The 26,216-nt window shown below is 41.2% G+C and overlaps 1 protein-coding gene across 1 annotated transcript in view; it reads right to left on the bottom strand.

The window, feature by feature from the left end:
- Positions 1-3,381: 3,381 nt before the first annotated feature.
- The window catches only part of LOC128734695 (potassium voltage-gated channel protein Shab), an 83,819-nt gene continuing 60,984 nt past the window's right edge, over positions 3,382-26,216 (bottom strand). The window contains exons 9-12 of the mRNA XM_053829004.1: positions 8,127-9,009; positions 4,479-4,675; positions 3,653-3,926; positions 3,382-3,557 (exon numbers count right to left, since the gene is read on the bottom strand). Of these exons, the coding sequence (XP_053684979.1) occupies positions 3,382-3,557; positions 3,653-3,926; positions 4,479-4,675; positions 8,127-9,009 (1,530 nt within the window). The remainder of the gene's footprint in view (positions 3,558-3,652; positions 3,927-4,478; positions 4,676-8,126; positions 9,010-26,216) is intronic.

Below are 26,216 nucleotides of genomic sequence, written 5' to 3'. Positions count from 1 at the left end.
AACATAGCGCTACAAGGTGTTATGAACCGAGCGGATATCAACACGCGGGGCACGATATTCAACAAATCTAGTCAATTCGTCTGCTTTGCCGATGACATGGATATTATCGGCAGAACATCTGTGGCGGTGGCTGAACAGTACACCAGACTAAAGCGCGAAGCAGAAAAGATTGGGTTAAAGGTAAATACGTCTAAAACAAAGTACATGCTGGCCAGCGGAACCGAGGCCGAACGACACCGCTTGGGCAGTAGTATATTGATCGACGGCGATGAGTTTGAGGTAGTCGATGAATTTGTCTACCTTGGCTCACTGGTAACGGCGGACAATGATACCAGCCGTGAGATTCGGAGGCGTATTATCAGCGGAAGTCGTGCTTACTATGGGCTCCACAAGCAATTGCGGTCGAGCAGACTAAGTCCCCGTACAAAGTGCACCCTGTACAAGACGCTTATTAGACCGGTTGTTCTCTACGGGCATGAAACATGGACAATGCTCGAGGAGGACCTGCGAGTGCTCGGAGTTTTCGAACGACGAGTGCTAAGAACGATCTTCGGCGGCGTACAGGAGAACGGAGTATGGAGGCGGAGGATGAACCATGAACTCGCACAGCTCTATGGCGAACCCAGTATCCAGAAGGTGACTAAAGCTGGACGGATGCGATGGGCAGGGCATGTTGCAAGAATGCCGGACAACTACCCTGCAAAGATGGTGTTCGCCTCGAATCCGGTAGGAACAAGACGACCAGGAGCGCAGCGAGCAAGATGGTTAGACCAGGTGGAGCGAGATCTGGCGGAGAGTACTCGGTGTCCGAGGAATTGGAGAGCGGTAGCCCTCAACCGAGTTACATGGAGAAATTTTGTTCAACAGGCTTTGTCTTAGGACGGCAAGCCACCTAAGAAGAAGAAGAAGTTTCATAAAAACGAAAATTGAAATTTTACTTGAAGTTGCACTTAAAATTTGATTTGAGACTGGATCTATTTCAGGAATTGAAATGATCAAACTCAACCATGAAAACTACGATTCCTGGAAGTTTGAAGTCGAATTCCTTTTTTTAATAAAGTGGAAGAGCGTTTAGTGAGAAATGGTAGACTGCATAAAACTTGGAAATTTCGATATTGGGCCGATCAATGGCAGGTGGGACTTCAACCCACACTCTCTCGGTTGGTACTCGAGTGTTTTGGCAATTAAACTACAGCCGCATCCTTCTATTAGATAGTCTCAATGAGACACTCATTAGGATACCAACAGAGAGAGTGCGGGTTGGAGACCTACCTGTCATTGAATGACCCAATTCTTCTCACCAGATGCTCCCCCACTTTACGAAAAAAGTTTACTTTGGAGCCGCCCAGTTTGCTTCGAGGTACGACGCTGGTCTAACAAGCCAGTCGTCTTATGTTCGAATCTCGGCTAGGCGGTGCTTGCTAGTTAGAGTCAGTAGGATTGTTGCACTGGCCCCGTAATTTTCCTGTACTCTAACAGCCGGCTGCGAAGTCTGTCGATAAAGAAGGGTAATGTCTACCCATGGTTTTGCTTTGCTTTTTGGACCGCGACAGAGTCAGAGAGAAGTAAAACAGGAAAAAACTCGAGTTCCTGCCTAGTAAGAAAAAGCTTGTGGAAGTTCAATGCGCCGGGCGTGAGACCTGAAGCAGTTATTGTCGGATTGATAGCTGAATGCTTGGTACGAAGGCGATCTGAATGAGACCATCAGGCTGCTGCTCAATCGGACTCAGTGGTTCATCCTTCTCCTCCACAAGGCCCAGACACAATGCATACGGATTTTACTACGTTCCGGAAATTTGACAGAAAACCCATGGAAAAACTGTCAAATTGCCGCAACGTAGTAAAATCCGTATGCATTGTGTCTGGGCCTATACACCGTTCTCACATACACCGCCAAAGATGGTCCTAAGCAAACGACGTTCAAAAACGGCCAGTGTTTTCAAGTCCCCGTCGAGCATTTTCCGCGTTTCGTGCTCGCAGAGGACTACCAGTCTAATTAGCGTTTTATATATGGTACATTCGGTACGCGGGTGAAGCTTACCAGACTTTGGGGCCTTGTGTCGTTCGTAGTAAGCACGACTTTCTGTAAGAATACGTCTGCGTATTTCTCTGTTGCCTGTCTCGGTTTCTCTGTTATCCGACGTCATCAACGACCCGAGGTATACAAATTCCTCCACCACCTCGAACTCGTTCCCGTCGACTACCACAGTCCACAGTATTAGACTAATCTCATGTTTTTAGTCTTGACCTTGAAATGCGGTCATACATACATATTAATATTTTTTGAAACGGTGGTTCTGCAATTGATGAAGGAACGGTATGGGAAAGAAATGAAAATTTTTTGGTAAATGAGGGGAGAGAGTGGAATGGTGAGGAGAGGGGGGAGGGGGGTGGTGGTATTGGTAGCTACACTTAACAAGTAGTCGTTTTGACTCCTACCTTTTTGTCCAATTTCATTTCTTGCCCCTACCGCCCCTTCATCAATTGTAGAACTACCGTTTCAAAAAAATATTAATACCACACTATTGACTATGCGGGCTTGATCGCGCACGGTTCCTCCAGCTAACAATACTTGGTTTTGAACTTATTCACCACTAATTCAACCTTTACTGCTTCACGTTTCAATTTGGTATATTGCTCAGCAACCGCCTGGAACGTCCTTCCGACAATGTCCACGCCGTCAGCGAAACAGATAAATAAGCTAGATTTGTTAAAGATCGTGCCCTGCAAGTTAAAACCCACACGTTTCATAACACCTTCTAGCGCAATGTTGAACAGGAGACAGGAAATACCATCGCTTTGTGGGGACTTCATGTTTCAAGCGGCCTTGATAACGCGTCCGAAACCCTCACACAGCACCGAACATCATCCATCGTGGCCTTAATCAGTCTTGTTAGCTTCCCGGGAAAGCCGTTTACGTCCATAATTTTCCAGAGCTCTTCACGGTCGGTAGTATCGTAGGCGGTCTTGAAATCTATGAATAGGTGGTGCGTAAGGACTTGATATTCGCGACACTTTTGGAGGATCTGTCGCAGCACAAAGATTTTGTGCGTTGTCGATTGCCCGTCTACAAATCCGGCTTGGTAACTTCCCACGAATCTACTTACTAGCGGCGATAGACGCCTAAAGAAGATATGAGAAAGCACTTTATAGGTGGCGTTATGAATGGTGATCACTAGGAGACTACGATCGGACGTCACAAGGGTAATGGACGACATGTACAGTGTAATCCGTTCTCTTCAAGAACAAGAATTGTACAGTAATTGGTTATTGGTATAGAATTGGACTGTACGTTGCTCGCAGGTTACGATAAGGATGTTTTTTTGCATGGCCAACGAAATACCAATTCACAAATTCTAATTCTCTAATGACACTTACTTGCTACGATGACGATGCTCCGTAGCCGCTGCTTCCGCCGTGGTTTTCCACTGAATTCCCCCTGCTAGTGGTGGTTTTACTTTCGTCACTAGAGGTCAGACTACTTCCAGCGAACGATGCTTTGTCCTTATTGCTATTATTATTAGCTGCAAGATATGTTGAAAACGCGGTTTCCGATTCTTTTGTTTTTCAGTTTGATTGTTGGGTGAATGGTGCATATGAAAGAGTAGTTTTTTTTAGAGATTAAAAATATTAGGTTTATCAATCTACTAACCTGTGCTACTTTCACGAGTTCCCTTGTCGAGCCGGCGATCACCTGTCAAATGATCAACGTAGGTTCCAATTCCAATGCCCCTGGTTAGCTGCGGTTTACTTTGGCGAGCAACTTCTTCTTGCGAGTAGCGAGGTTGTTGAAATTTGGTCGGTGTTTTACTGCCCAACGACGCCGGAGTGGACCGTTGGTGGACCAAACGATGCCTCTGTGCAATCGGTGTAATTGAAGTGGCGATCATGGTGCATCCAGAGTAGTCAGTATTTGAGTCGCTCCCCTGGTGCGAATATTATGAAGTGAAGGTAACAACAGTAAGTTAGTCTGTGGTCGGAAAAATCTCACACCCGCTCAGCACTATAGCTTCTTTTTGCTAGCAATTAACAAGATTGTAATTATTGTTTTATTAAGATGATTGGAAAAGATTATTCATTGACTGGAAGATTTCAAACAAACAGTAGCCATGCAATGTAAACAAGAGATTAAACGGACAGATGTAACACACGAAAATACATTACAGGTAATAGTATTTGGGCTAAGCTTAATTGGAAATTAAATCTCCAGAAACATTATCGTAAATGGAACAGTAAGGTAAAAGATACTCAACATTCAAAAATATATTATAAGCTACGAACACTAATACATATATTGGGGCTTAGGTTATTGAGGGCATCAAAAGAATAAACCGTTAGCTATACAGCTTATAGATCAAAACATTATTTCCTAAAGTTTATTTCTAAACTATCAAAATTGTTGGACGGGATGTTGTCTATACAAGGTGTACGGAAGATAGGTTTTACTCATTTAAACGACAATCAAAAAACAAATTTACCATCGTGGCACCGTTATCCGACATTCCGGACCCAGACATATTGTCTGCCAACAGTCTTTCGCTCTCTGGATCGGACAAAAGTCTGCACGCTTCTGTTTTATTTTTCAGAATAGATTTCGACCGCCGGTGCGTTTCTAATTGGGGTGACGTTTCTATCGAATCTATGGACAATGATAATTTTTTAGTATCTTCTTTACCTGGCGATGATCATGGGATGATGGTTTTGAGTATAGGAGAATAGAGTTGTTGTATTTTTTATTGGATGGAAGATGGATTTCAGGTAACCAGCCGTGGCGGTCGATTTCAAAACGAAAATTTATTTTCGGTTGATGAATTTGGCAGATTTTGGCGGAATGCAAAAAAGAGAAAAAAGTAAAAAGAGAGACAACATAGATTCATATCATTAGGTCGGTTGTTCAACATTGGTCTTATAGGGCGTTCAGTTTACATCGGCTATAACCTACTTCGTGGACATAAACTATGTTTTTCAGTTATGTTGCATTTTAGTGTACGTTGGTTTAGGTGGAAACGTGTTACTAGGAGTATAAAAAAAACTGAGGAAAGTGAATGTTACAACTAGAATTTCTGTACAAGATATCTTTTGTTAGTGTATTTTTCATTTTATCAAAGCATTTATGAATGATTCTATCAAGGTTGCCAAATCAAATTAGCCAGGTGTGTTTAAAATTCTAATTTTGAATACTCAAAATAAAGTTTTTCCACAGAAACCAAATTCTATATGTTAAACATGTTTGGTGCCCATTAAAAGTCTATGAATCGTTAAGTTTTGAAATCCTGGTACAGGTTCGTCACTTTTTAATGATTACAAATCAACGACAAACAACCGTTGATGCTGTGTGATACATTCTGCTACCGACTCTTTCTCGAGTGTACAGCCTCGTGCCGTTGTTCTATACAGCTCGCTCACGAAACCAACAGCCCGCGAGTGTGAGTAGGATATATGGTTGCAAATTTTGCTTGACCACTTATTATTTTCTTTATCTCACGCCCTCGCTTCACATGCGGATGAAAGTGTGAACCCTCGTGAGTGTTCGGTATCAACTGTTTGGGTTACAATGACGAGCGAGAGCGACGAACATGGCTGATAACTAAACAGACACTCGCAAAAACTCGTCGCAGGGCATAAAAAATAAGAAAACGAGTCCAAAAGAGGTGCTTTTGTCAGTGTTCATTAGAACGAGAACGCGTATATGAGAAAATTACACCACGCGAGTGCGGGCTTCATAAACATTTTTGTTTGCTCAAGGAACATTTTTGTTGTATAGCAGCTTATTAACTACTTGTTCCCGTGGTTTCAGCTATATAATAATTGAATGAACAAACATGTTTGTTGGGTGCTCTCCTTAATCAATGTTAGCACCCCTTCAATTAAAATGAACGTTTTCGTCAAATCTTCTATTCTGGAAATATTTTGTTAATGTTTCTTTATATTTTCAAAGTAAATGATCAGTGCTGCGAAGTATTGTTATTCTCGATTTGAAAACTAAATTCGCATTTTTCTCTCAATGAGTGCAATTTTATCTCAAATATTCAAGTAAAACTTAACCTAGATAAAATTAAGAGCAAAATTACAGCTTCTTGAAACACTGAGTCTCCATTGCATTGGGCTTTGCTTCCAGCTAAACAGTATATAAAAGCTTTTTCTTTAACAGTGTAGCCAACTTTTCAGTTTAGCAACAATCAACAAGGCAGAAAAGAACTCCGGAAAGTGGATAAAGGATGTCCCACATCAAACTGCATCACGGAAAAAACACTGCAGAAAATTACCCATTGGGTTCGCTTGAAAATTTGGGTAGAAGTAGTTTAGGGTGTATTGTTTACATTGTATTTTTATGGCTGCGCAAGCATTTGGAAAATCCAAAAGGACACGGAAAAACAACTCGGAAACGTGCACTCAACTGTGAGTCGTGTGGTTAAACGTTACTACGAAACTCTGAGTATCGAGCGGAAGGAGAATTGTGGTCAGAATGGATGTTCTATTAGTGATCAGTATCACAAGCGTGTCGTGGGAGCGTTTAAGCGGAATCCAAATGCTGGTCACAAAGTTGAATCTGTCCAAGTCTTTCGTTCAGAGAGCCAAGGACCGGGATGGGCTGCATACGTACAAAGTGTAGAAGGATCCAAATCGTGACAAACGCAAAATACGATGGGAAAGTCACGGGTCCAGAAACTGTACACCTAGATACTGACGAAGCCTTATTGTCTCATCATAAATGATGAGACTTACATCAAGGCGGACTTCCGGCAGCTTCCGGGGCTACTCTTCTTCTATTGATTTGGCAACCGAGCTCATGTGGCAAACGGAGTGCGCCGTTCGTGCCTACCGGAACTGTAAACGGCCAGATCTACCTCAAGGAATGTTTACAGAAGCGTCTGCTTCCTCTATTGAAGCAACACGAGAGCCCTACGATCTTCTGACCGGGTCTAGGTTCGTGCCACTGTTCAAAAGATGTCCTGAAGGGGTACGAAACCAACGGGGTTACTTACGTGCTCAAGGACATGAATCGTCGATCGGTGAGCACATACCGTCTGTGTTGTTTGCCAGATACAGAATAGAGCTACACTCACTTTTGTGTTCAGTACCTCATGCTTAAAGACCTTTGGTTTTGTCGGGGGAATATGTTGCGACAGATAATTGTTTTAAACAAAGTCGAAGTATTGGCAAACAAATACTAGTTTTTTATTCTATGCCAAATGGCCAGACAAAGTAATATTGTTGCGAAATTTATAAAAAAGATGATTAATAATATTTTAGAGTTTATCCGCATCCTGGCGGTTGGTTGCAACGGTATTCAGCAATCACTCGTCTGCCTTTTGTACACTTTGTATCAAAATTTCGTTTAGTAGCTGCTATGGACAGAGTTGCCATTTTTGTTTCTGATTTAAAAATCTGTGATACTATCGAAGAAATGGTCTGTGGTTTTTTAAAAATATCTATCATCGGAAATCACAGATTTTGTGATTTGCTGTGAAGTGATGAAAAAATCTGTGATTGCACAGAAAAATCCGTGAAAGTGGCAACTCTGGCTATGAGCCCTGGCGATGATTTCAAAGATGTTCATCCATAACGGTGATCATGATTGGACAATTTATAATCGTGATCTTCCCACTATCACACTTCACAATAAAAAAATCACATTGAAATAGTTAGAGTACTCGAAATAACAAAACCGAAACTTTAATCAAAATAAAGAATTTTTGGTTGACGTGTACAGTGAGAAAAAAAGAAAAAAAGACAAAAAACAATAAATTCGCATCCAGCGTACACGCAAGTTTACATCAAACAGAACATGTGGTGTGTTAGTGTTGTTCAACAAGAACTATGGTGTCTGTATGTGAGTTTGCATAGATAGTAACAATTGTGTAGCAACACTAGTAGGTATGCGACTAGAGTGGAGTGGAGTTTGACAGTTAAAACATATCCTAGCATGTATGTGTAGCCTTTGCGCAACGATTGTACGGCTAAAGCTTGTGGGTGTAAGTGTTGTGTGGTCCAACGCGTGAGATTGTGTGGATTGTAACACTAGCTCAGTATGCTTTGTTGTGTGTCGGTGTGTAATGTGAAACAGAGATATTAGCGTGTGAACTGATGATGACCAATTTTATGTTTTCTACAGTAGTACTTACCTCTAGGCGATGGATTTTGAATACCAAACAGATGCTGGTTTATGAGTTTGGTCGCCGATGCTATGCTTTTGGCTGGCATGAAGGAAGATCTGCGTGTTTTTTTGTTCGTACTGCTACTGCTGGCAGTCGCACCTGCTGCAGTTCCAGATTCTTCGAGACTTTCGATAGACGATTTGAGGTTTTCAAATCGTGTTTTGGGCCTGGAAGCAGCGGCCAGCGCTGCAGAAGCGGCACCCTGTTGAAAGCGTGTTTTGCGATGTTTGGGTACCGGGGTCTCGTTTAGGCTGACACGGCTACCCCGATCGGCTGTCTCGAAAGATGTCTGGAACTGTTTGTACTCATCGTCCATTGGGCTGGCCCCAAGGCTCCTCAGGCCGGTGTCTCCGGATATACTTTTCTTCACCTGGCCTCTACCTACGGAACGCTGCTGCTGAGTATCTTTTTCCAGCGGATTTATGTACAGATTGTTCGTATCTAGGGTATCTAAGTCGAAAGACATGTCTATAATATCAGATGTTAGATCACCTTGTGACAGGAATGGATGCGTTTGACAACTAGCGTAGGTATCGGAGCTATCAACACTAGCTAAATCACCGTTGTTGCTATTACTATTGTTATTACTAACGCTAGCGTTATTGTTGTTACTGGTACCGTTGACTTTATTATTAACATTACTATTATTACAGTTATTAGAATGTTTGATTGGTGTATCCACATACGGATATGGATATGATATTGTACTTGGACCAAATTGTGCTGGTGGGGCGATACAGTTATTGTTCATGCTGTTCTTTAGCATACGCATCTCTAAACAGACCGTTGTGTGGAAATCGGAAGTGGGAAGTGGCATTAAACCTTCTGCATCGATAAAGTCTTTGTACTCCTGTTGCAGTAGGGCGTCCGAAATGATCGACATGATGAGGTTTGGAATAGCAAAGAGATGGATATTAGTAATAAATCTGTTTCAAATTTTCTTTACCAATAATGTGTAATAGTTCAACCAACAAAAGATGCTAAATAAAACATCGACTTATAACTGCGATAAAAAAAACACAAATAAATTTATTAGAAAAATGCTATATTTACAATATACTAAATGACTATATTAAAAGTTCTTATTCACGTGGAACTAAGTTCACGTTTGTTTCCTTAGTGGTTTACTGAACTGAAATTTCTATGAATATTTGCAGTAAATTATGCAGTAGTCTAAGAAGAGGTATAAATGATGAAAAAAATGAAGATTTCTTTTACACTTGCAAAAGAAGGAAAAATGTTTATAGCATATAGCATATATGTATATATGTTTATAAGCAATGATGAAGGAGTGATTAAATACTAGGAATTATTTATAGTCACTTTACTAAGGTTCAGGTGAAGAAACACATGATAAATGCATTGTAAACAAACATTAATCAAAAAGTTGCATTGGAAAACTTGTAGCATTTGGGACATAACAAAAAGTTGCAGTTAAATCGGTTACAGAATCAAAGACATATCATTAGCATATTAATGCGAAAGGTACAGCAGTTTGATTTCTTTTATATAGAAGATTAAATATCGCCTTTTTCGATGGCCAGCCTCGTCAGCTGGTTGTTTCATTACTTTCGTATATTTAAAGAATATAATACACTTGAATGACAGCTAGAAGTCAGTTTGAAAGCAATGAGAAACTTCACTTTATTGTATATCGTTAAAGATTTTGGAAAGAGTTTGAAAACGCGCTTGAGTCCGATTTGTTCTCGTTTAATTGTATCGAAATATTTATTTTCAACGTACTTGTTTGCAAGAAGAATAAATAAAAATGATTCTTAAATTTTCGGTACAATTTCAAGGATGTACGAGTAAGTGTAGTTTTCATCCAACATAATCTATCGAACTTAGAAATCGATTTTAATTTATATGTTATGTACATGTTTACATGGTTTTATACTAGTTAGGAGAAAATTGAGTTATAATGTAGACCTCTATAACAAGAAGACTGGCAGCTCCGCCAATATGCGGGGGACACTGATGGTAGCTCGCTCTACCGGCCAAGGTGGTACCTGGATGCATCTGTGTGAGTGGGTGCTTGTATTCATACAGCCATGCCAACATAGCCGAACAAAAACCAATACAGAATTTTGGAGAGCTTACTAACACTAATGCAAAATTTACCACCTTCGCTAAAAGAAGCGCCGCTGATAGTGAAGCTTGACGTTTATATGAAAAAATAACAGAGAGGCCAGTCTTTTTAGTAACGGGGTCTTCGGTTATAATCACATTGTTGGAGATATGATTATATACCGATACCAACAGGAACCCACTACCCGAAGAATAATCTCGAAGTACAAACTATTAATCAATTGAAAATAAAGCTACGGCATTATATATCAGGGTACGTACACATAAAATGGTCGTAGTAATAGGCAAAGTGAACTACGACGCACAGATGCTAGAGGAGCTAAACAAAAAAAGATCTCTTTTGTTGTTGCAGCCCTGTTTCCCAGCATCCTAAGTATCCCAGATGATAATTTATTGAAAGAACATGAAGATACGGCAAAGAAAAAAATTGGAGGAGTTACGAAACTGACCTTCTGGAGAAGACGCTGTCCGACAGCTGGTGAGCGGGATGAAACCCCTCTTGAGGACTGTTGGAGTGCCGTGAAAACAGCCATTAACAGCATAGCGGACAACGTCTTAGGCCGTGTGGCACTGAATCTTAGTAACGAATGGTTTGACGAGGAGTGCCAATAGATATTAGACGAGAAAAATGCGGCGCGGGTACAAAGGCTGCGTAGAGCCACCCGTCAGAATGCATCAGAAGCACTTCAATGAACACCTGAACGGAGATGTGCCACTCACATCGGTAAGTGAAGTTAAAGAAGCCATCCAGCGGCTGCAGAACAACAAAGTAGCAGGAAAGGATGCTTTGGAGCGGAACTTATCAAAATAGGCCTGGACAAGTTGGTCAGCTATTTCAATTAATTGATTGTCAAGATAAGGGAGGATTGTCGGAGAAATGGAAAGACGGGGTTATTTGCTACAATTTTATTTTTACGGGGATATTTATACAAGAAAGGCGATTAGCTAGATTGTGAGAACAACCGAGCGATCACTATCCTGAATACCGCCGTGCTTTTCCGAGCTACCTTCCATCCATTGCCGCCAAGGGCCAATAGAATCGTGGGAAGTTATAAGGTCGGCTACAACGGACCCTGTGCCAGATACTCCAAAAGTGCTGCGAATTTCGAGTCCCCACACTTCCCCTGTTGATTGTTTTCAAAGCCGTATATGATAGTGTAAACCGACAAGAGCTATGAAAAATTCTGAACGAGAACTGCTTTCCGGGGGAGGCTTACTAGATTTATCATGGCCAGGCATGGTCAAAAATCGTATCAAAATGTTGTCATCGATACTCAATCACCGATTCAACTCACACAACCATCACCTTTTATATGCTCACTCAGAGAGACCAAGCGTGTTCTCATAGCAGTTTGAATCATTTGTTGCATACGAAACAAATTGAATATGAGCCGAAACCCGAAGCCGGTTCATGAACCGAAATGATTTGAATCAGCTTTAATTTTGCTCCAATAAGTTATGTAACTTCTGAATAAGTTACAAAGTGATTGAATATTTGAAACATATGGAGAATAATGACAAAATATTTGAATAGCAGAAGTGTGAATACCATTGAGTTAAAACTGAACGATCAGTGAGGGTAAGTGAACCAAGTTCAAACCGATTCCCATCGCTTACGTTCGTCTTGCGATTGTGTCGGTTCTGATCCAATCAGTATTTTTTCATATCCCTTCTGAATCATTTCTCTTTCGAGACTGGTCCGTGCACATCTAACAGCGAGAGCGAATCAGTATAGTTCTGGATCACTGCTGAGCGTTAGCGGCAGTAATCTTTTTATATTTGACAACTTATGATCGTAAATCAGCGATGCTCATTTGAGTGAATGACTTTTTCCATCCTTGATCATGGCAACGATGGGAATCCAGGATTCGAATTTCGCGGCGGACTTCTTTCCTGCCTGCTATTCAACATTGCGCTTGAAGGTGTTATAAGATGAGGAAGGTCAAGGAAGTTCGGTGACAATATACTGACGAAGTACGATTACGATATTGGACCGCACTCCACGGAAATTTTCGGAGAAATTCCCGTAGAAGTAATTTTGGAAGACTACAATATAAAAATGAGGCGGAAGTACTCAAAAATGATTCTTGCTTGACAAACAATCTGTACCTGCGGACTGAAAAGCGCCACTATCGTAACTTTTGGAACCATGAACCAGCAAATGTTATAAAAAAATGTCTTCAGAACAAAATGCTACCCTTTGAGAGCCAACTTGGTTACGATTACAAATTGGAATCCGATCAAACAGTGGTACAATTAATATTTTTGAAACGATGGTTCTACAATTGATGAAGGACGGTAGGGGAAAGAAATGAAAATTTTTGGTGAAGGAGGGGAAGAGCGGAAAGGAAGGGGGGGGGTATTGATAGCTACGCTTGACAAGTAGTCATTTTGACTCCTACCTTTTGTCCAATGCTGGAAGGTGCATGAGTCGAACCAAGCTATAATCTGAGATTATAACCGGATTCGAACCCACAACACCCGCCATGGCATGTGGTTCGCTGGTACTTGTACTTGTACTTGTACTTTTGTCCAGCGCCTCTATGATTCAAAGGTACAAGTACCAGCGAACCACATGCCCTGGCGGGTGTTGTGGGTTCGAATCCGGTTATAATCTCAGATTATAGCTTGGTTCGACTCATGCACCTTCCAGCATTGGACAAAAGGTAGGAGTCAAAATGACTACTTGTCAAGCGTAGCTACCAATACCCCCCCCCTTCCTTTCCGCTCTTCCCCTCCTTCACCAAAAATTTTCATTTCCTTCCCCTACCGTCCCTTCATTAATTGTAGAACCATCGTTTCAAAAAATATTAATATATATGTATGACCGCATTTCAAGGTCAAGACTAAAAACTTGAGATTAGTCTAAGTGGTACAATGACAATGGCGTCACTGTGGTTCTCAGCGAAAGGAATCCGGTCAATATCTCGAAGTTAAGGCCGATTGAGGAACACTGGTCCTTTGTGAAAGGTAACTGAAGAAATATGGTGGAACTGCAAGCGACTAGAAGGAGTTCACACGTAAATGCGACTTGACTGCAAAATATTTGGAAAATAAGTGGTCTTGTTCTGGGAAAAGTTCGCGCTATGTGCTAGGATAGGAAGTGGGACTGCATTAATAGTCTTTTACAATAAGCATAAAATTCAGTAATGTATACCCTATAAAGATCTGCAAGATTTTCGTATTCATTTTTTTAATTTTTCATTTATAATGATTTAACTAGTATCAGATCACACCATTATGAGCGAAAAATACGGCCTTGAATGATATAGAATTTTAAAATGTAGACGTCTTTGATCAGAACTAATAATACTTATTTTCATACCATTAATCAAGCAAGAAAAAATTAATGACAGTTTGATAGCAATACTTAACCACTCCCCTTGAAAACTCATTTCTCGCAGTCATTGAAACCCCTGGTCGGGTGACATTGGATTTTATTTTTCCATTTCGTGGCTTGCACTTTTTCACAACAAGCTACAGCTATAAAGCAACGGGTAAGGAGAAGAAGCGCACCACATCACACTGTGCATTATATGTGTACGACTTTTGGGATGTTAGTTTTAAGCCATTATTTCATTGGTAAGAGAAAGTTTTTAATTGCACTGGTTCGAGCTTGTTTTCTAGTAGCATTAAATTTGGTCAACCACGAATCACACGATAGCACGGGTTGCGCATTATACAGAATCAGCACACTGACACACGGACACAAACAGTAGGGTCACACGGATAGCGGACAGATAATTTACAGAAGATGCAGTTTATTAGATACAAAATTGTGATATTTTTTCAGTTCAAATGTTGATACAATGTTGAGCCAATTTTCGTTGTGTGAAAAATGAGAAACAACCTGGCTACATGAATTTTCCGAGTAGGATAAATGGAAACTCTACGCCAGGACATATTTGACTCACCTGCGGATAGTGCAAGTCGCTGGTTGTCGCATCATGAAAAAGGAGTCATCTATATTGTACTCGAAAGTATGTAGTCAGAAAACGTGTGCCAACAGAAACAGAGAGCAATATTCGTATTGAATGCCATGTTGTGCATGGTTTATACAGTGTATATTTTTCTGTAATTGGAACATTTCGTCGCGGTGGCTTTTCGCCTTAATCCTAATGATATGTATATTTTAAAGCACGCCGGTTTTCCGCCGGAGCAGTCGCCTTAACGTCGATCTACAACTCTATAAATTCGCTCTCCTCGCAGTGAACTTTGTCTTCATTGGGGTCGGGGTGACTTTGGTCACGATCTGGTCCACCGACCTTTGGTTTAAGCCGTTTCAGCAAGTGTCATACGCTCTTGGAGCGCAACGGAATGCACTCATCGTTGGAGTCCTGCCGAATTGGAGTCTGGAAAGTGGAAATTGTGTTCGGCATGGGATTCGAGTATTGTATGTGTACTGCCGATCGGAATGGGCTGGAAAATTTGTTCTGTGGGCAAACGAGCACATTGTACGGTGTTTAAGTTCCATGTGCAGCGTGTAAGTTAGAGTGTGATGTGCGTGTCAATTGGTGATTTGGTGTTGTGTAAAAAATATAAAAAATCATGAATAAAAATGTGTTAACGGAAGCTACAAATAAGTGATGATACAAATCAATACACACGTGTACGGTGATGCTTAAAGCGTTCTAGGTGATGAGTTCATGTAGGTCCTTGGTAATTGAAGAGTAAATTCCGAATGAAATGCAAGTGACAAATGTGAACCAAGTTTTTTAGAATCCGAACGAAAAATTGCTGTTGAAATATCTGTTAATGAACGATGTATTTTGGTTTATTTGAAAGTGTATCTGCGACGATGAACATGGAATGCTTATGGGCAAAACATTGTCTGGTGAATTTTAAAGGTTTTCGCATGATTGGCTCTTGGCTCTGCACCTCTGGTCTCCGATTATTACGAAATTGATGAAATCAATACAGCGACCATACAGGTTTCGATGCTATTGAAAATGAATAGCCAAACACAAAAAATGTGCTGGCTGTTTGAGAATATTGGGTACAATATTCTCGAAATATTATACCGTTAATAAAGTGGAAACTTATGACCGTTTATGAATACCTTTATTGCAGAAAAATATAAATGAACTTGTTTTATTCTAAACTTTGAAAGTAAACGGTTTTTAGCCTAAAAACAGTTATATCTTATTAAGTAATGCAGAAAGAGCGAAACCGTCTTCAGCAAAAATATTCCTCTGTAATGTGCAAAATGTTGTCTAGAACATCAAATTGAGCTGTCTGTTGAAATAAACATGTTACAAAAAGAAATGTTATTTGAGGGGTCGTTTATAAACAAAGGTCTATTGCTGAAAATGGGTAAAAGGTAGAAGTTTGATATCTTCAGAAAAAATACTTGAAATTGGTTTATCTTTTATATTCTGAAACCAAAAAGGTGAAAAAAAATTTACTCAAAAAGTTATTACTCAAATTGTTGTTAAAGTAACACGTAAATATTGGAAGACCCCTTCAAAAGATGCATCATTTTTTCATTCAAAAAGTTGCCGAAGACTATATTGAGGTGAGACACGCCGTTTAACCGCAAATATATTTGTCCCGAAATTTAAATTTCTGGCCAGCTCAAGAACGGCTATACCTATTCCTCGTCTGTTCCGACAAGGAAACAGTAAAGTGGTAGGAAAAGATGATAGTTATCATGAAGCGCTGCTACGACCACATCTCATGAATCACCACCGCAGGGTCGCGTAATATTTTTTAAACTGCGTGCATATCTCGAACGAGACGATCCTCCGTCTGCTCTCGACAGCTTCTCTGTACATGCATGCATCAGCTCACCTCCAATAAGTTACGTGCAGCCCAAACCGAAAACTGGGACGATTCTGTTAACTAAAGAAAGAAAATTTTCAGCCCTTACAGAATACATACAACGAAATTTCGTTGCCGACAAACCGGTAGTGCCAACGACTACGGAGAATCAGGACCTGGTCGAGGCGTTCGCATACTTTCCAGGTGACAACGACGGCATACCGCCATTCAGGGTTGCTGCGCTCGTGGGGTACTGGAGGGCCATAAACGTGGATATTGCTGGCTGATTGGCTGCGATGCAAACGCTCACCACACTATGTGGGGCAGCACGGATGTAACTTATAAGGTTAAGTATCTACTTGAATAATTAACTTCAAACCATGTCTGTGTAATCAATATAGGGACGCTTTGGTTAACGCTATCAGAGATAGTATCTTTCTTCGGAAAGTTAGGCGTTTATTCAACAGGGCCATAATTACGGCCAATTGGGATGCCTACAGAACATCCTTCATCAAATACAACGCAGTGCTTTGCAAGGCCAAAAAGAAATTCATAGTCAAGTTCTGTGAGAACATCCAGTCTATGTCTGACTATGGCTAAGTGAAAAAAGAGGATGGGTGTCCAAGAAAACGTTGGAAGTTCTTATAAAAACGCCTTTCTTTGGTTCGGCAATAGCCACTGGACGCGACGTTCAGTGGAGATGAGTCATTACACAATGTGTCGAACGACTTGGTTTTGCCGGTACGCTGACAGTTTACGGAGGCTTCAAATGGGTACTCAGGTTTTTTGAACCAATCTCCAGGTTTGGACGACATCATACCCATCTTCTTACAAAAAGTGGACGAAATTGAATATCCGAGCTCAGCAACCTCTTTCGTACTAGCTTTACGGTGGGATGTATTCCCGTGAGTTGGCGATAACTCAGGGTAGAATTCAGACTCAAAGCTGGGCAAAAAAAAAATAAAATCATGCCTAAACCCTTCAGACCAATTAGTCTGAGATCGACGCTTCTCACGTTGATGGAAAAAATAACAGATAATCATATTCGTAATGAGTTCTCAAAGAACTCTCCTTTGCATATGGTAACCTAAAGGCTTACCAGTGCAGCACATGGTGTTGGGACAGACCATTTCTGATTTTTGAGTCAATGGAGAAAGATTCCATTACATATTTTGTGCGAATTTTGTAATTCGTTATTGCAATTAAGTTATCTTAATATACATTGAAAATATGTTATAAATTGGAAGCAAATTCAGAGGCCGAATTGGGCCGTGTCTAGGTTAACCCAATATTGCTAGTCGTGTTCAGGTTTCATGTTTACACAATGAAAATAAAGAACCTAATCGCTATTCGCAGCTTTTCTAAGATTGTAAAATTGCATTAAAAACACTAGGCTCATTCAAGTACAGATGTCACTTTCCCAGAGGTAGCTCTTATATCCGAACGCACTCCCGGTGCGGATTGTTCATAATGTTATGATCTACTGCTTCTCAGTCCTGAGCAAAGAGAATATTTTCTCTCTATTCATCTAATCCCAACATTGTAGCCAGAAAAAGCAAAACTTTAGGATTAAGGAGAAATGAGACGTCATTACACAGTGGTCCAATAGAGCGAAAAGTAGAACTTTTTTCTTAGTGTCGTATAAATACCCCCCATTAGCTGAAAAGGTCAAAAGTTAGTCATGGCTAACTATGATAAAAATAAAAAATAACTTCTTGGTGTTAGTAGTTAAAGCCATGGTTTCTTTAGCAAAGTTGTAGAAAATGTAAAAAACAAGCAAATTTGCTGAAGAAATACCATTTCCATCTCTATTCGGTGCAGAACCATAGAGTATTTTCTTAGAAAGCACATTAAAAATTACTTTTTCATACTTAACTTTTGTTGGTTGCATTGTTCTAGGCAAATATTAAAGCACTTAAAACACACGTTTTTGCAGAAGACATTTACTTGTTGTCACATATTTAAGCTTTATTTTAGCATATGTTTGGTGTGTTTTGTGAACGCCATTAGCTTAATGCACGCACTGTTAAACCATTTTATGAAATACAAAAAAATGGGCCTCAACGTCTTTCTAACAGTTGACGCTTCTTTGCCCCATTTTACCCAATATGCTCGTAAAGTTAAAGAAAAATGAAGCTAACAAGCAATAACTTTGTAAATAAAGATGCAGGAGATTTACGGCCTTCTACAGAAACACGCGTTTTGAGTGCTTCGATAATTTCCTAAGACAATATGTTCTTATAAAACACAACCAACAAAAGCCATGCATGAAAAACTAATTTTTAAAGAACTTCCAAAGAAAATGCTTTGTATAGCTACACTCGACGGCGATAGAAATGTAATTTCTTCCACAAATTTGTTTGCCGTTCTATTTTCTACAACTTCGCTGAAGAAACTATGTCTGTGTTTGCCAACACAAAAAAGTTAATTTGTTTATTTTGGCTTTGTAAGCCATGAATAACTTTTGACACTTTCAGATTATGGGAGATATTCCTACGAACAAAAGTAGTAAAATGAAAACAAAAGACGGTAGGAAAAAGTTACACTTTTCACCCTTTTGGAACACTGTGCTTTGATTCTGTAAATTTCAATTCCGGTTTTTGTGTTTTTTTCCTTGTTGAGGACCTTGGACCACTGCGACCAGTTCTTTGATCTATTGTGGTTTTTGTTTGAAACTAGGATTCTTTTCATGAAAATGTATTCTTTATGTTCGAATTACATTTACACGATTACATTACACGGTGAATACATTTATAAAGGCCCCGTTTTGAGCCCAAAAACTGCTTCCGAAATTGGACTCTCCGACGAAAAGTCGGAGCTCATTTCCCCTTACACGTCTTTCAAAGACTTGATCCTGCTTTATCGACATACTTCACAATCGGCTGTTAGAGTACAGGACAATTGTCGACCAACATTTGAAAGGGGCGGATAAGCCAACTGTCAAACAGACCGAGCGAGAGTTATTTTTTGCTGGAGCAGCATAGGAAAATAAACTCTCACTCGTTCTGTTTGACAGTTGGCTTATCCGCCCCTTTCAAATGTTGGTCGACAATTATGGGGCTAGTGCAATGATCCTGCTAACCGAGATCCTGCGACTTGGGTTGTCAGACCAGCATCGTACCTCGTGGTCAACTGGGAGTCTCAGCCAAGCAAAATCTTAAAAAGTTATACAGGGTGTTTAATAAATTAGAATACAATTTTTCATCGTTGTGTAACTGCGCATCACGTGCATTCTGTGTATTGGTATTGGTGTCAGATTTAGCCTTATATATAGGCTAACCGACGCGCAAGGTGTCGACTTGATGTCATTTGTTATTTGTTTGCCGCGCGCGATGAAGGAGTACCGCAACGTCGTAGTAAAGTTGTTTGTGAGAGGTGAGCGACCCGGCGACATATTTCGGCGGTTGAAATCCCACGGGGTGAAGTGGAATTGCATCTAGAACACCATCCGTCGGTACCGGGAGACGGGCTCGGTCAAGGACCGTGCAAGATCCGGGCGGCCGCTTTCGGCGAGGACGCCAGCAGCCATCAATGTGGTGAGGAAGCGGATTCGTCGAAAAATGAACCGCTCGATCCGGAAGACCGCTGTTGGCCTGGATATGTCGATCGGGACTGCTCACACCATCATGGAGAAGGACCTGGGACACAAGGCGTACAAGAACCGCAAGTTTCACGGGTTAACGGAGGCTACAACGAAGAAGAGGCTGGACAGAGCAAAACTGGTACTTTCGCGGCACGCTAGTCAGAAGTTCTTGTTTTCTGATGAATAACTCTTCATATTGCAACAGCTGCACAATGTCCAAAATGTTTAACTGTGGGCAGAGGATCTTAATCCTCTGGACTTTTATGTATGGTCGTACAGGCTGGCCATGCAGAGCGAACATAAAATGAGCACTATGGACCAATTTAAGAAGCTCATTTCCAAGATCTGGGACGGGATGCCCATGGACCAGGTACGTGTCGCGAGTGATTCTTTTGAGAAACTTCTCTTAAGACATAAAGCACAAATGGCGGGTGTTTCCACCTAATATATCGTAAAGGTTCTCAATAAACACAGCTTCAATAAAAATTGACTCAGAAAAGAATATCTTGTATTTTCATTTTTCAAACACATTTTTAAAGTGTATTCGTACTTATTGAACACCCTGTATGTGGGATATTTGTACCTACAATTAGTTAATAGCTACAGTATTGTTGAATAAAGTTTTACTGTATCTGTTGTATTTATTGAACGGCGGTTGTTTGTGTCGGATTTCCCGCAAAATTTTCGCAATTTTATACACGTTTATCGCTAGTTCTAGTATTTATAGTTTGTGCAAAGTGTAAACTAAAGCTTTATTCGGCGTTTCATAGTCGTAACAACGCTATTGGAATCTAATTGAAGTGATTCTCTGTGATCTGCAGCTACATAGTTTTGTTCGATTTGTCTGTTTACATTCTGTATAGCAGTATTGGGCGATACCCCACCGTTAGATCGTTATTCGCTATATCGATACTCGCGCACGGCCTGAGTTACTAAGAGCATACTTATCGGTGTTCACTTAACGGGATTTAATTTTACCTTTAAAATGACCGACTGTACCGCTTGCGATCGATGTGCAAAAATGATAAAAAAGGAGGAGGATCTCTTAAAATGCATGGGTTTTTGTGACCAAGTTTGTCACATTAAGTGCGCTGGATTGAATGCTAATTTTATGAAATTCGTCCGGTCAAATAACAATTTGTTCTGGATGTGTGACGAGTGCGTCAGGATGATGAAATTCGCACGTTTTAAAAGCACCGTTTCGTCCTTGGGAAACGTGATATCGTCCGTCGTTGAAGGGCAAATGAACGGAATCTCGGAGCTGAAAGACGAAATCGTGCGGAACAACAACGAGGTAGCCAAACTCGCCGATAAGGTCAATGCGGCAACCCCGATGCGAATACCAGCTCGCGATCGTCCCGCTAAACGTCGTCGCGGTGACGTGGAAACCCCGAATAAACCGACTACCGGTACCAGACTCGTTGAGAACCCCGAAAAGCTTGTGGTCAGCTCCCCACCCAAGTTATTCTGGGTGTATCTCTCACGATTCCACCCCACCGTAACCTCCGAGGTCGTCGAGCGACTTGTTCGAGATGGCCTACAAAACCAGGATCCAATTCGTGTTGTTTCACTGGTGAAAAAAGGGGCCGACCTTCAATCGCTCAACTTCATTTCCTTCAAAGTAGGCATTCCTCTGGCGTACAAAAATGCGGCCTTGAACCCTGATACTTGGCCACAGGGAATTGTATTCAGGGAATTTGATGATGCTCGAGCGAATTCAGCGCACAGTGGGGCGACTCCATACAAATGCTGGCCAAGCAAAAAAATCTCTTTAAATCAAGGATAATATGTGGTTCTTAAGTAATTTTGGGGTGCTGAGCCCGAATTTCAAGTTTATTTTGCATTAGAGCGTATATTTTTTATGTTAGGGAGAATTTTCAACTATTTTTCAAGTATTTTTTAAGTATAAAGACGTATAAGAAATGAGGGTCATTTGGAAAACTATTGCAGATGGATTTTTACAGGATAAAACATTATATAAAACAATACCAAGCAAGTATGAGCTTTAATAATCAACACAAAATCCATATAAGTTAATATTAAAATCAAATCAAAAATCAAAACTTTTCCCCTTATTAGGTTTCTTAATCTTCTTTATCTCCATCTTCTTTTTCTTCTTCTTCTTCTTTTTCTCCTTCTGCAGAATCATTCACCTCACGTTTCGTCTTCAATAGTAATATAGCGTTCTCAGAAATATTTTTCTAATTACATTTTTCCGCTTCGAAGAAGCTATAAGCTTTATCCGGAGAAATAAGAAGACGAACAATTCTATCACGATTTGTATTTTCACATTCATTTTTGCATGTAAAATATTGTCTTGTATTTTTATCACTAACCAATAATAACCTTATTTTCGTGAGGGTCAATACCGGTGTAGTGGCTAGCATTCACGCCTCTCACACCGAGGACCGTGGTTCAATTCCCAACCCCGCAGAAGTCACGAATGACCCGAGTTGTTAAAGTGACTATAATTAAACAAAAAAAAACTTATTTTTGTGCTTCTTCTATCATTCGTCCTGTCAGCAATATAGTAGTCTAGATTCATTTATGACCGCGAATTCAAATTCTTTGCATTGCAGTGGACGTATTATATGAGGACTATACCCTGACATAAAGGTTTTTGGTATACAAACAATAAGTTTCGAATTTTTCTGAAATAATGTGTTCAAGAGCTTGCTATAAGAAAATTTCTCAACCTTTTAATTAATTTCATTTCTATACCCGTGATTTCAGAACTAATACCAAGATTGGCATAAGATCTTTGAGCTGTATTTCCGTCATTACTATCGCTGTATCCTCCAGATTTCCTCCAACCTCTAAAATCTAGTCAATATGCAATATGGACCATACATTCGAAGCAGTTTATCCAACCATGTAAAGGAGATATCCCATTATTAAGATATCCTACGTTTACTTTGAGTGTATGCATTTTGTCTATATTGTTGAATTCTGATATAGTAGCCTTACAAGCGTAATATCTGTGCTCTGCGCTACTCTGCGCTAAATGAGACTATATCCATTTGAAAGCTCATATTTTACGCCAACTTTTACCGGTAGTGTCAATAGTGGCGAACCTTGGCTTCAAAACTTTTAAGCGTGTTTTACGCGAAAATATGGCACTTTTTTAATGAAAATTAAAATTGTGGCATACTATGATAAAATTACAGCATACTCAATCAATGGGCTTTATTCAGCACTATTTTTTGAAGAACTTTTCCTTAGACACCGTTGAAATCCGAGCTACCATTAGACCTCTAGAATGTTTTGAAATATTGGGTTATTTTTCAAAAAAACGCTAAAACATGCTGAGATAGCATACTTTCAAGATTCATAGAAAATTCAAATTTTGTCCTATTGATCTAAAATTTTGGATTTGAACACTTCAATAGTATAGAATCACAGGAAAAATACAACGGAGAGTCGAAATGAACTTTCATTTTTTGGCTGCTGGCCAGCGATTCCCCACTGTGCAGCGGTATGGCTGCCCCCTATCGCCCCCGCTCCTTCCGCTACTCCACTAGTTGGACTCTACGATGACTCCGGTGCTGGTTCATCATCTGTCACTCCAATGGCGCTAACTCCAGTCCCTTTAGGACTCCCTTCGACTGCAGATCTACCGCAGACTCCTGCAGTAGACGGACCATAGTTTCCGTCACACCGACGATATTAAACTGCACCAAGTTCCCAGCCGACTTTTGTCAATTCGACGCTACTGCCATCCAAGATCGGCGCTTCAGACGACCGCTTATTTCATCAAATAGCATGACACTGGGACGCTCCGTTGTTGGTATCATGGATGCCCCCGACCCCCCCACCGTAGTCGCGCTACTGCCGCCAGCGCTCATCAGTCGTCCCGGTCCTACGTGTGAGCGTGGGGAAAGGGGCTTCCAAAACTCTCTTCACGGCAAGTACACATTTGTAAATACCCTTGCGTCCACTGACCCGTACCGTGTTTCCAGTACCACACACTTGCATGATCCGTTAGCGGTAATTACTGAACGAAACTTTGCTGACGACACTCCGACTGCTGGACTTCGGATATTCCATCGAAACGACCATGACTTCAGCTTATCACCCGGTCCGGGACGCCTACCACAACGCGATATGGAAACCCCTGATCCGCCTAGCTCAGTCGAGCCCGCCGTAGACACCGAATTACAATCGCAATCGACTCGTTCCTGCCACCCAAGTCGTCCCGGCCATGAGTCTAGTGCTGGTGAAGGGGTTTTCCAAGCCGCCTTCCATGGCAAGTATCCTATCAGTAACGGTATCCATCGCTCTGACGCATCCTCAATTCCCAGGACATCAACCGTAACAAGTATTGCTGCATCTGCCACCACGAATGTCCTGGTATACTATCAAAACGTTGGAGGAATGAACAGCTCTCTCGCTGAGTACCAGTTAGCCTTCAGTGATTGCTGTTATGACGTATACGCCCTCACCGAAACCTGGCTGAATCAAAATACGACGACAAGCCAGCTGTTTAACGATTCCTACTCCGTTTACCGACAGGATCGGTCGCGTTCAAATAGTTGTAAAAGTACTGGAGGTGGCGTTTTGTTAGCTGTGCGCTCAGGATTCAAGTCCTGCGCAGTTAATCCTCCCAATAGTTCGGCAGTTGAACAATTATGGGTCGCGATTACCACTGTTGACGGAATACTCTATCTCTGCGTAGTTTACATCCCTCCCGATCGAGTCAACGACGAAAACTTGATGGGCAACCATCTTGAAGCTATCAATTGGGTTGTGTCGCAATTAAAGCCTAGAGATAAAATTGTTATTTTGGGTGATTTTAACTTAAGCGCGATCTCTTGGCAGCGTAATTCCCACGGTTCTCTATTCCCGATCGCCTCTCGATCGTCCATAGGCACAGCCCCGCGAAAACTGCTTGATACATATAGCACCGCTGGACTTAAACAGATGAATGGGATTGAAAACGAGAATCATCGGACCCTTGATCTGTGCTTCGTTAGTGACGAGCTGTGCGTAGACTGTACGGTTACAGAAGCTCCGGTACCACTCGTAAAGATCTGCAGGCATCATCCTCCTTTACTAACGCAATTAAAGATCAGGCCACAGCAACGCTTCCGGGATACTTCCGAAAGCCTTTCATATGAGTTTAGTAAAACCAATTTCAACGGTATGAACGACTTTCTGGGCCACGTTGATTGGGAGGAGGTTCTCCGCGATCATGACGCTAGTCTCGCTGCATCAACCATTTCTAGCATACTGGCATATGCTATCGACCAGTTCGTGCCCGTCAAGTCAAAGCGCGTACCGCCTAAACCAGCCTGGGCGAACGCTGATCTCAAGCGCCTTAAAACGATTAAACGTGCAGCCCTTAGACGACACAGCAAGTATCGCACTGATGCCACGAGAATAAGATACGTAGAAATAAATACTACCTATAAACAACTCAATGATCACCTGTATAACGCCCATCAGAACAATCTGCAACGCCGTCTCAAGGCAAATCCAAAAAGTTTTTGGCGCTACGTGAATGAGCAACGTAAAGAATCGGGATTACCCTCTACGATGTCCAATGGTCTGCTCGAAGCCGACTCCGCCGCTGACATTGCCGACTTGTTCCGTTCTCATTTCAATAACGTTTTCACCAATGAACATCTCGAACCGCAGGATGTAGCCGTCGCCATCGAAAATGTTCCTCGACTTTCTGTACCTTTGTCGCAGTTTGTTATCTCCCTGGACATGGTTACGTCAGCTGGAAAAAGACTAAAATCATCCACGGGATATGGCCCTGACGGTATCCCGTCAATCATTTTGAAACGCTGTATGGAGACGCTAGCGGCACCGCTTGCAGCGGTATTCAACCTATCCTTGGCTACAGGCATTTTTCCAAACTGCTGGAAACAGTCATATGTTTTTCCTGTCTTTAAAAAAGGTTGTAAGCGAGTAGTCTCGAACTACCGGGGTATAGCTGCATTAAGTGCCACTTCTAAACTGTTTGAGTTGATTATTCTCCAGGAGCTTGCCCAGAGATATAATCACTGCATCTCGTCGGATCAGCACGGATTTATGCCTAAACGATCTACAACAACCAACTTGACTTCCTTCACTTCGTTTGTAACACGCCAAATTGAGGATGGTCATCAAGTGGACGCGATATACACAGACTTATCTGCAGCATTTGATAAAATGAATCATCAAATTGCAATTGCCAAATTGCGAAAAAATTTAAGGACATCTACTGCCTGAAAACACTCTATTGTTCAATTGTGCGACCTGTACTGGAATACGCGTCTCCCGTCTGGTCTCCTTATTACCAGAACGAAATTCAACGCATCGAAGCTATTCAGCGAAAGTTCATCCGCTTCGCTTTACATCATCTTAGATGGACGGATCCACGGAACTTACCCAGCTATAAAAACCGTTGCATGCTGATCGGCCTGGAATTACTAGAGGAAAGACGCAATGTGGCAAAAGTATGCTTTATTGGCGATCTCCTGCAAGGTAACGTTGATTGTTCAATACTCCTCAGCATGCTGGATATCAATATACGACGCCGCAATCTACGATATCACTCGTTCCTCAGTATTACTCCAGCTAGGACGAATTACGGTCTACATGAACCAGTGCGCAGTATGTCTCGTCTATTCAATCAATGT

This window comes from Sabethes cyaneus, chromosome 2 (genome assembly GCF_943734655.1).
Source record: "Sabethes cyaneus chromosome 2, idSabCyanKW18_F2, whole genome shotgun sequence".
Classification (NCBI taxonomy): Eukaryota; Metazoa; Arthropoda; class Insecta; order Diptera; family Culicidae; genus Sabethes; species Sabethes cyaneus.
This window is presented reverse-complemented; position numbering and strand designations above follow the sequence as displayed.